This window comes from Xenopus laevis, chromosome 9_10L (assembly GCF_017654675.1).
Source record: "Xenopus laevis strain J_2021 chromosome 9_10L, Xenopus_laevis_v10.1, whole genome shotgun sequence".
In the NCBI taxonomy this organism is placed as follows: Eukaryota; Metazoa; Chordata; class Amphibia; order Anura; family Pipidae; genus Xenopus; species Xenopus laevis.
Genome location: NC_054387.1, coordinates 40691390 through 40702954, shown reverse-complemented (window position 1 = coordinate 40702954; position 11565 = coordinate 40691390). Strand labels below are relative to the sequence as shown.

At 40.5% G+C, this 11565-nt stretch overlaps 1 protein-coding gene across 1 annotated transcript in view; it reads right to left on the bottom strand.

The window, feature by feature from the left end:
- Positions 1–2314: 2314 nt before the first annotated feature.
- The window catches only part of LOC121397955, a 31741-nt gene continuing 22490 nt past the window's right edge, over positions 2315–11565 (bottom strand). Inside the window, exon 2 of the mRNA XM_041576272.1 lies at positions 2315–2454. Within this exon, the coding sequence (XP_041432206.1) occupies positions 2315–2454 (140 nt within the window). The remainder of the gene's footprint in view (positions 2455–11565) is intronic.

Genomic DNA, 11565 nt, shown 5'->3' with positions numbered 1-11565 from the left:
ATTTATAAAGTAGTAACATGCTTACACAGACCTTAAAGAACGGGCATCAAACTCAAGACCTGCACGATAGCAGCACTTACTAGTGACCCATTGCCTTATTATACTGTATACATTTACTGCTTTAATGCAGTGGCTAGATCACTTATCCTTTGTGTATGATGGAGATTGGAATCAGACTCACCCAAGACAGCAATATTTATAAAGCCATTGGCTTACTCTATAAATTCTATATATATATATATATATATATATATATATATATATATATATATATATTAGTGATGGACGGGCAGACATGACACCTATAGTGACCCGACACCCCACTCAAGACCTTCCTGTTCTGGCTTTTGACACTAGTGTGTGCCTTTTATAGAATTTCACCTGCTTGACCCGGCCCCCTTCAGTGACATCACAGCAGGGCACAGATTTATAAAGTCAGACTCACGCCAGGGTAAGGTTGGGTGTGGGTGGAGGAGCAGCGGATTAGGGTTGGGTGCGGGTTGAGGTTTTTCTCGACCCACACATCACTAATACTGTATATATAAATTGTTTACATGTTCTGTCCTTTCCCAAGTTTCTAATCTACAATAGTTACACACTGTCTCTTGAATGCCTGTCCTGTCCCTAGCACAGACTACATTCCCTATACTCACTGCCCCACACTCTCCAAACTTCTGTCCTTATCCCTCTCTTACACTTGGGGTAGGAGGAGGGAAAGCAGCATTGTTGGGGAGCAAACAGTGTGCTTTCTGCTCTAAACTTGCCAACTTTTTCTAACTGCCAGACTGTCCAAAGCTCCGCCTCTTCTTGTTACCTTTATCCCCAAACTTGTGGAGTAGAATAGAATGGAGGAGAATTGTGCTCAGAATGGAATCCATCAACAGTTTGCATGACTGTTTTGTTGACAGCCCCCCCCCATACCACCCCCCATTGTGCTGCACCATACAATGTTTGTAAGTTTGGAGCAGAACCAATTGACTAAGGAGAAGGAAAGCACTTGCTGGCAGCAAGAGAAAATAGTGCAGGAAACAGGGAAGGGACTGAATGGCAGATATTGGTTTGTTGCTGGAAGAAATGCATCACAAGGTGGCTAGAGATGAAAATGTAGAATTACAATAGATGGAGGAGCAGAGATAGAAAATCAATATATGGAGCTGAATATATATGTGACGAATAGGGGTTTGGGCAGGGGAAATAGAGAGGGGACTCAGGGACTTGGAAGAGAAAGATGTGACTATCAGTTCAAATGGAGGGTGACCGGGAAAAGAAAGTGTCATTCTTTAAACAAAGAGCTTGGATCTTGTTTTTCAAAAACAAATTCGCCTCTAGTATTTATATTGTAAATATTGTAAGAACATCTTTTATTTTGGTTGATTCTGGGGGCTGTAAGGCACTGGAGCCTTTTGAGAATCTGAAGTAATCCATAGGAGAGAGGGGGCTTTACTACTCCCAGGGTGAGTTGTACAAATCTGTGGAGGGTCTGTTTAATGGATAAAAGCTGAATGGATACCCTCTCGTTCACTAGGATCTATTGTGGAGTAACACATTATTATTATTATTATTGTATATGTACGATAGATGGGTATATACACTGAACATACAAATAACATATCAAATGCCACACCTGTGAGTCAAAAACAACAGTGTATGGGGAAAGGGTCCTTATAGAAATTCATGTTACACTGGAAGATGGAAAACTATGAAAAATATAACTGTATTCACCAGCACTCAGTCTGCACTGCCACAGCCTTCTTGATCTCCCATCTCATCCATTCGCTCACTCCCTTTCCCGTCAATGCACCCCCCTCCCCAAATCAACTGCACCCAAAGTATGCGCCTTGTTTGCCCTTCTTCTGGTCTCGTAGTCCAGCAAAGCAGATGCACCCCCGCTATACAGGAAAAATATGTTGCAAATGCAATCTCTTGCTGTTGATATAACCTCAAGGGTCCGTTGCGCAGGGTGATCCTGGCCCCTCCGCCGCCTGAGGCAGCAGCAGTTGCTGCCGGCCCCCCTCCCCCGTGCGCTAACCTTTCAGGGCAGCAGAGAGGGCCAGTGCACTAGCGGAGAGAGCCTAACTGTGCTCTCTGCGCTAGAAGAGCCGAATTTCCGGTTTGAAAATTTGGCTCTTAAAGTACCAGGAGCAGCATTTTTGCCTCCCCTGGTACCTAGTGGGGTGCTGCCGCCTGAGGCCACAGTCTCAAGTTGCCTCATTGGTGAAGCGCCTCTGCCGGTGCGGTACCAATACATGTGACCCAGTTAGTAAATAAACTGCCTATTTTGCATAAGGAAAGGAGGCAGCTGCTACCAATATCTCTATTCAGTGGAGGGAGAAGCAGGTATGTGGATGTCTGTAAGTAGAGAGGTAAGTGTCCCTGGAACCTGTAGGATGAGTATTTGCAGGAGTGGCCTATGAAGTGCAGCATTTTCCTTCCCTTTGGCTCTAGGTGGAAGTCCTGAGGAAACAAGAGAGGAAGAGGTGAAGCAGGATTTACTTATCCCTCCCTACTTTTTCCCAGTCTGACACAGCAACAGATGGGCCAAAACCTACATATGTTACATATCTATACAAATAAAAGTTTTTCCATGCGTTACCTAAATTGCAAATGTTGAGGCCCAAAGATGTTGCTGAGGAGCCCAATATCCAGTCATTATCCTGCTGAAAAGATCATGTAGGAGTAAATAGATTCCAATATATAAAGCTGGTGTTACTCTGGAATAAGTAAACCGTTTAAGTAATGAGCTACTTAGTCAGTCAGTTCATTAGGGGTTTGTGGAAATTGCCCTTAATTCAACCCTACACTCCTTCCTGCCCATGTTTGGTCATTGCTTCTTATGGAAGTTATGTGCTGTTATAATAATCTGTCTTTGATGCCATCTAACTGGTCAGTATTAGTTCATTTAAATAGTAAACTAATTGATTTGCTAATTCAGTTGTTACATTGGGGGTTCATATAAACAGTTGAAATAATGTGCAAATAAGTCAGCCAGGGTCATTGGGGGCACTGGAATTTACCGTAAATATTCCAGAGTTCAGTGCCTGCACCTGTTAAGTGTCTATGCATTGTCTTTTGCTTCATACACAATTTACTTAAGTTTCTAGGCAAATGGGAAAGTTATACTAATTGCAAAAGTTTTGATGTAACTTTATGCATAACCTTTGTGACGTGGCCGGGATATCAGGTAAGCTTTTAGAAGCAGTAGGGGTCAGAGTGGGACTGGAAACTTGGAGGCCCACCGGGGCTGCAAAAGGAAGGGCCCTGCTGGCAGTACCTGGGGCCCCCTCCTGACCTCCAATTCCCATCCCCAACATGCACATATGTGAAAGAAGCACCGCACACATGTGCAAATGCCACAGGTCTTTTTGGGGCAGCAAGTCTGGGCCAGCCCGATCTTTTCCAGGTGTCAGGCCAGCCCAGTCTGACCGTGCAGGGGGTGCCTAATATTTGATGTGATTTTAACTTTATTTCTCCTTTAATGCATCAAGTTGGTAAAAGCTAACTACTTACCTGCTAACCATATTAAAGGTATCAAGTGATAATCCAAAGCACAGCCTGGCACAGCAATCAGAAATGTGACTGCAGCAGACTAGGGTTTAGGCTTAACCTGCATAAAATATTAATTTCTGTCCAATGAGAGTTTGGTGTGTCAGGTGAATAAGACTATATACAAGGTACAGTAGAACCATGCTTATAAATCTCTACACTCCCTATAGTTTAGCCAGTGGTAGCATTTTCAACAATGTTACACGAGCCCCACGTGCGATGAATGACAGTAGTGCAGATCTGTGGACATTCTTCTGAATCATCATTGACTGCTCTCAAGTTGACATTTCTTGCCTAGAGGAACATCATTTTTCAATCATTTTTTATTGGCATTTTAATAACTAAAAAACAACAGCGAAGGAACATCCACAACTCAGTGTAAATGGTTGCAACATTGATATAGAGTATACAGTATATAGACTACAGAGTAATCTGAAGGTTGCAGGTTACCAGGACAGGTTCATTCTGTGCTGGAATTCAGATTTAGAATGTTCATATAATTCTAGAACACTGGCATATTATTTCAAAGAGGGGTTGTCAGTGAAGTACAGGCCTCTGAAACGTTTGATCTTTGTACTCTGCACCAATAAAATATTGGAGATATTTTGGGTACACCGCATCGAATTGGATGAGCGCATGTTCTTTTTTCTCCATTTTTGGTTATCTCTCACGTTGAGTCACGTGACCAAAGGTAGCGTCGTCAAGGAAGTGTTTAAAGTTTGCACCAAACCAAAGTGTATTGACTCCGCATTCTCTAGCCAGATGAAGTTATAACTGTTTGGGGAGTTCCCGATGGTGCAGTTCTAGAGGGGAATGTGAGGCCTGTGGAGGGAATTTGGTATGTTCTCCTGTAAGGCTTAAACAGATGCTTATTTTACTTTTGGGTTTTTGGAAAGTCCGATCCCCCTCCTTTACAGAACACGCAGCTACGGCAGAGAAAAGGAATGGAGCTGACAGCAGCAAGGAACGCTAGCTTCTTATTGACCTGCTGCTTCCCCAGTAAATTTCTGTAAAAATATTTTACTCAGTCAAATGTGCATCACAATGGGAATCTGGGGGTATTTTACATGGAATTTCCACTTTATCATTTTGCTATGCACTTCTGGGGTATTATACATGAAACTGCCATGTTGTCATTTTCATATGAGTTCTGGGGGTAGTGTACATGAAATAGATACGATGGAGCCGGTATGGGCCGAAAGAGGGCATGCCTGCAAGGTAAAGGGGGGAAAGAAAGGCAGGAAGTACAGTTTAGGAAGAGGTAATGGGAAAGTACAGGCTAGTGGGCTATATCTATATAATACACAAAAGCCATGAATATCCTGTAAATTATATCCTTATAAACGGTGAGTTCTGATGTCATCAGTTATAAACGGTGAGTTCTGATGTAATTTCTGTCACATGACTCATGAAAATTTGTGTATTATAATAAATAAAGTACCCCCAGTTGCAAAATATGAGGATATTAGAAGTTACCTCTGAGTTCCATGACCTGTATAAAACACTCGGCCTTCGGCCTCGTGTTTTTATATGGTCATGAAACTCCTCGGTAACTTATAATATCCTTATATTTTACAAGAGGGGGTACTTTATTCACTATATATCTATCTATCTATATATATATATATATATATATATATATATATATATAAAATCCAAAAAAAGTGAGGTGCACACTGGGAACTTTTGTTTAGTTTAAAAAGTTCATTTTATTAAATATAAGTTAAAAAATAGGTCAACGTTTCGGTCTGTTCCTGAGACCTTTATCAAGACCATTAACACGCCATAAAACATATTGTCCATAAATAAGTAAACCAATTAGCACTCACCCAACCCCGTATCGCCCCTTGGGACATGTGATGTGTAGTTCTGCCCCCTCTCAGGGGTTAAACCTGTCACCACCTGAACCACATAAAAAGAAAGAAACAAGATCAATACAAAATTGTCATTATATACATAATAGCTAAATCGCAGAATTTTTACTCTCACACAGAATATATTGCACCTGTAACAAAAGAGTGTAACAGTGTAACCCCTAAGAGAGCAATACTCATTAAGCCCTGCTGGTGCTAAAGTGTTCAATTTCTTGATCCAAAATACTTCACGTTGTAGCAGCATTTTAGATCTATCGCCCCCTCTGCTAGGAGGGGGGATATGATCAATCGCAATATATCTAAAAGTAGGTAACCTATGACCAACCTCAAGAAAATGATTAGCCACCGGTTTATTAGTATGGCCATCACGAAATGCTGTACTTATTGCAGAACGATGTCCGTCCATTCGCAGGCGTAAGGTTTGATCGGTTTTGCCCACATATGATAACCCACACGGGCACGTAATCATATAGATTACATGGGTTGTGGTACATGTAATGTGATGTCTTATTGCAAATCGTTTACCTGTTTGCGGATGTAGGAAGCTGCTGCCTGGTGTCATAAATCTACATGAAGTACAGCAGGGGCACTTAAAACAACCTGGTTTGTTGTTACTCAACCATGTATCTTGGCGTGTTTGATAACATTTTACTGGATCACTTTTGACAAGAAGGTCTCAGGTTTGTGCCTCTCTGATAACAGTTCATAAGGTTCTTTGGAACCACCTTACTAAGAGAATCATCAGCCTGGATAATAGCCCAGTGGTTTCTAATAGTCCTATTCGTCAAATTGGACCCTGAGGTAAATTTAGTGCTATAGACAAAATGGGACTTTTTAATGTCACAATAGGGAACTGTCACCCGATGTCTAGCTGACTCTAATGCCCTTTCAAGCACATAGTCCGGATAGCCTCGTTCCTTAAATCTATCCCACATCTCAAGTAGCTGATTCTCTGCCACTGATTCATTTGAGTTGTTCCTTAAAACTCTACAGAACTGTGAAATGGGTAGTGATTTAATCCTAGACTTCGGATGGCAACTATTATAGTGAAGAAGAACATTTTTGTCCGTCTTTTTACGGTACAAAGTGAAATCAATATGTTCATCTTTCTTCAAAAGTTCCACATCCAAAAAATGTATGCATTCAGTGTGAATTTCATAATTAAATTTAACAGGGCTCTCAAGTGTATTCAAATCACTGACCATCAAGTGGAACTCTTCCTCCGTCCCACACCAAACGATAATGATATTGTCGATGTAGCGACGGAAGAAGAGTATCTTACTGCCATACTGAGGCATAATTGCGGTCTGTTCAAACTGGTGCATAAACAGGTTAGCGTATGAAGGTGCCATGGCTGCCCCCATCGCCGTCCCTGCAACCTGTAGAAAATAATTTTTTTCAAAACGAAAATAATTCATTGTTAAAGACAGTGTTAGAAGTTCCAATATAAATGCAATCGGGGGTCCTCCATACGAATCAAACGCTTCCAGTGAGCGTTTGACTGCCTCAACCCCAACATCATCTGGGATACATGTATACAGACCGACTACGTCCAAACTGGCCAACAAGCATTTTTGTTCCTTCGGAATTTTTAAAGATCTTAAACTTTCTAACAGATGTGGAGTATCCCTCAAGTAAGTAGGGGTGCTTTGTACTACAATAAAAGATTGTATGTTTTCACCAAAAGGGAGTGCTGGTTTGGAAACTATTGAGAGATATATATATATATATATTTTTTTTTTCTTTCCCTGACGAAGGCTTCTGTGCGGAGCCGAAACGTTGGATCACCAATAAATCTCCACTTTCATTTGAATTATTGACTTGATGTATTTCCTTGGAGTGCTGTCAATCCCTGCATCTTGTCTACATACTTCTCAGACTAGCACCCAGGTTTCTGTACTAATGGTTGTGCATTCCATTCTGTTTGATTATATATATATATATATATATATATATATATATATATATATATATATATATATATATATTATATATATATATATATATATATATATTTTTTTTTTTTTCTTTTTTTTCTTTCCCTGACGAAGGCTTCTGTGCGGAGCCGAAACGTTGGATCACCAATAAATCTCCACTTTCATTTGAATTATTGACTTGATGTATTTCCTTGGAGTGCTGTCAATCCCTGCATCTTGTCTACATACTTCTCAGACTAGCACCCAGGTTTCTGTACTAATGGTTGTGCATTCATTCTGTTTGAGATATATATATATATATATATATATATATATATATATATATATATATATATATATATATATATATATATATATATATATATATTCCAAATAGTTCAGCACTCCACTACTCCACATGAGTGACCCAGGTGCTACCGTCCAAGGCTGTAGTTTATTATCACAGCATTTGGCAGTGGTCCTGGGAGAAAACAGAGTTAAAGGAGGAACTATTGAACTATTGCCACCAAGGGACCCCATGCCCGAGCTGACCAGTTATCCAGTATTCCCCTTTTTTCCGTAACTCATAAGAGTTCCTCCTTTAACTCTGTTTTCTCCCAGGACCACCGCCAAATGCTGTGATAATAAACTACACCCTTCTGTTCCCCATTCTACTTTAAATGTCTCCCCCATAAACTACTCCTTGCATACTTACCATAAACCTTTGTGTAGCCTTGAAAAACATGGGAGGGTAGGGTGGGCTTGCTTCTCCTTTGTGCTGCCTCTAGTTAGGAAAACAAAGTACCCTCTCCCACATTTTCTATATAAATATAACCCCCAGCCCACTAGCCTGTACTTTCCCATTACCTCTTCCTAAACTGTACTTCCTGCCTTTCTCTCCCCCCTTTTACCTTACAGGCATGCCCTCTTTCGGCCCATACCGGCTCCATCATATCTATTTCATGTACACTACCCCAGAACTCATATGAAAATGACAACATGGCAGTTCATGTATAATACCCCAGAAGTGCACAGCAAAATGATAAAGTGGAAATTCCATATATAATACCCCCAGATTCCCATTGTACGGAAGAGCACTGGGGCCAGCAAAAAAAAAAAAAATGATGGTGAATTATGACTTTTAAAATTCAATTATGACTTTAAATCTCATAATTATGACTTTTAAACTCATAATTATGACTTTAAAAAGATGAAATTATGATTTTTAATCTCATAATTATGACTTTTATTCTCATAATTATGACTTTAAAAAGACGAAATTATGACTTTAAAAAGTTGAAATTATGACTTTAAATCTCATAATTATAACTTTTAAATCTCATAATTATGACTTTAAAAAGTCGAAATTATGACTTTAAAAAGTCGAAATTATGACTTTTAATCTCATAATTATGACTTTTAAATCTCATAATTATGACTTTAAGAAGTCGAAATTATGACTTTTAATCTCATAATTATGACTTTAAGAAGTCAAAATTATGACTTTTAATCTCATAATTATGACTTTTAATCTCATAATTATGATTTTTAATCTCATAATTATGATTTTTAATCTCATAATTATGACTTTTTAAATCTCAATTATGACTTTAAATCTCATAATTATGAATTTAAAAAGTCGAAATTATGACTTTAAATCTCATAATTATTACTTTTAAATCTCATAATTATGACTTTAAATCTCATAATTATGACTTTAAAAAGTCGAAATTATGATTTTTAATCTCATAATTATGACTTTTCTATCTCATAATTATGACTTTAAATCTCATAGTTATGACTCTTCCGTAGTTATACTGTTAAAAGTCATAATTATGAGATTTAAAGTCATAATTTCGACTTTTTAAAGTCATAATTATGAGATTTAAAGTCATAATTTCGACTTTTTAAAGTCATAATTATGAGATTTAAAAGTCATAATTTCGACTTTTTAAAGTCATAATTATGAGATTTAAAGTCATAATTATGACTTTTCAAAGTCAATAATCCTCTTCCTGCACTGGGCTCTATCCCCTGCCTACTTCCTGAACCCTCAGTTTTGGGACCGAAGACGGAAGAAAGGACCACCCTACTAGAAACAACTTGCAAAACGAGGAGACCCTCACCCCCTTGAACTATTTATAATTAGCTTTAACAACTATAAAAACTTAACAACTTGAATTTACAGGGAGGGAAGGCCTGTGTCCCCCAATGTAGGACAAGAGAAAAGGATTTAACGGTAAGTATAAAAATCTATTTTTCTCTTGCCTAGATTGACACAGGCACCATGGGGACATCCCAAAGCTACCCATGAGGGCGGGACTTAAGACCCCTTGTGCTCAGTCAACAACTGCCTGAAGCACCTTTCTCCCAAAGCTTGCTTCTGCTGATGCAAAGATTATGTACCTTGTAGAATTTGGAGAAAGTGTGTACCGAGGACCACACTGCTGCCCTGCAAACCTGTTCAGTGGAAGCTTGGTGGCGTACCACCCAAGAAGTGCTGAGGGATCTAGTTGAGTGAGCTCGGATTCCAGATGGTGGAGGTCTACTCTTAGCTGCGTGTGGCCCTGATGATGGCTGTCCTTATCCATCTTGAGATTGTAGCCTTTGATGCCTTGAGGCCCTTTATAGGTCCCTCAGGTATGATGAACAGGTTATCCACTCTCCTTATGCTCTTAGTCGCAGATATGTGTGCCTGCAGTGCAGAGTGCGAACAAAATCCAGAGTGTGAAGCGTTCTCTCTGCTGATGTCTTAGGATGTGGGCATATCCTGATTGAGGTGGAATTCCGATACCACTTTAAGAAGGAAATCCGGCGTTGGTCGTAGTACCACCTCAACCTCACAGAATATTGTGAATGGGGGTTTACATGACAATGCTGCCAGTTCTGAAACTCGTCAAGCTGATGTGATAGCTAAGAGAAAAGCTACCTTGACTGTTAAGGTTTGTAATGGAATCTCTTCAAGAGGCTCAAATGGCTGATCTTGTATTGCGGATAGCATCAGATTAAAATCCCATGGAGAAACTGGATGATGGTATGGAGGCGCCTGTCTAAGGTGCCCTATAGGAATGTCTTGATGTTAGGTTGTACTGCCAGCTGCTGTTGAAAAAGGATGGAGAGGGCCAACACCTAAACCTTTGAAGAACCAAGGGCCAGGCCCTTGTTCAGCCCTTCCTGTAGAAAAAGCAGTAGGTTTCCTTTGTATAGGACCTGTGGATCTCTGGTGTTGTTCTCACACCATGATATGAATGTTTTCCGGACTCTGTGGTAAATACGCGCTGATACTGGCTTCCTGGCTTTCATTAGGGTAGGCATAGCCTCCGTGGGAACTCCAGATCTGGAAAGTATCAGGGCCTCAAGAGCCATGCCGTTAAATTCAGCCGTAGAGAATTCAGGTGGAATACCGGTCCCTGTGATAACAGATTTCCTCTGAGTGGGAGTGGGAATTGAATGTCTGCTGCTAGCCTCATGAGTTCTGTGAACCAGGGCCTGCACAGCCAGAATGGAGCCATCAGAATTGCCTCTACTCCCTATTCTTTTATTCTTCTGATGACCCTTGGAAGTAAGGCCAGAGGTGGAAACACAAACTCTGTGAAATGGCCAACGGCGGCTACTAGCGCATTTACTGCTACTGCGAATGGGTCCTCGGTTTCTTGCCATAAAGCTTGGCAGCTTGTTGTTGTAGCGTGATTAGTGATGGGCGAATTTGCGCGCGAAATTTGCGAAACGGCAATAAATTTGCGAAACGGCACCGGCGTCTCGTTTTTGACGCTGGCGTCCGTTTTTTCCGAATTTTTTCTGCGAATTTATTCGCTGGCGGCAAATTCACCGCGAATTCGCGCCTGGCGAATAAATTCACCCATCACTAAGCATGATGCCATCAGTGGCACGATGGGGCATACCGGAGGTGGATCTATTTCCTGAAATACTTCTGGATGCAAGCTCCATTCTCCCTGATCTACTGTCTCTCAACTGAGGAAGTCTGCTACCCAGTTGTCTACTCCTTGGATGTGTACCGCTGAGATGGCCGGTACATTCCTCTCTGCCCATAGAATGATCCTTTGCACTTTTGCAAAGGCTACTGTAGGTTACTGCCGTCATGTTGTCCGACTTTACTCTTACTGGCAATCCCCTCAGGTTGTTTGTCCAGTGGGACAGGGAGAGCCAAATCACCCTTAGTTCTAGGATGTTGATGGGAAGAGACTTTGCGTCTCTATCACCACGTAAAGGTG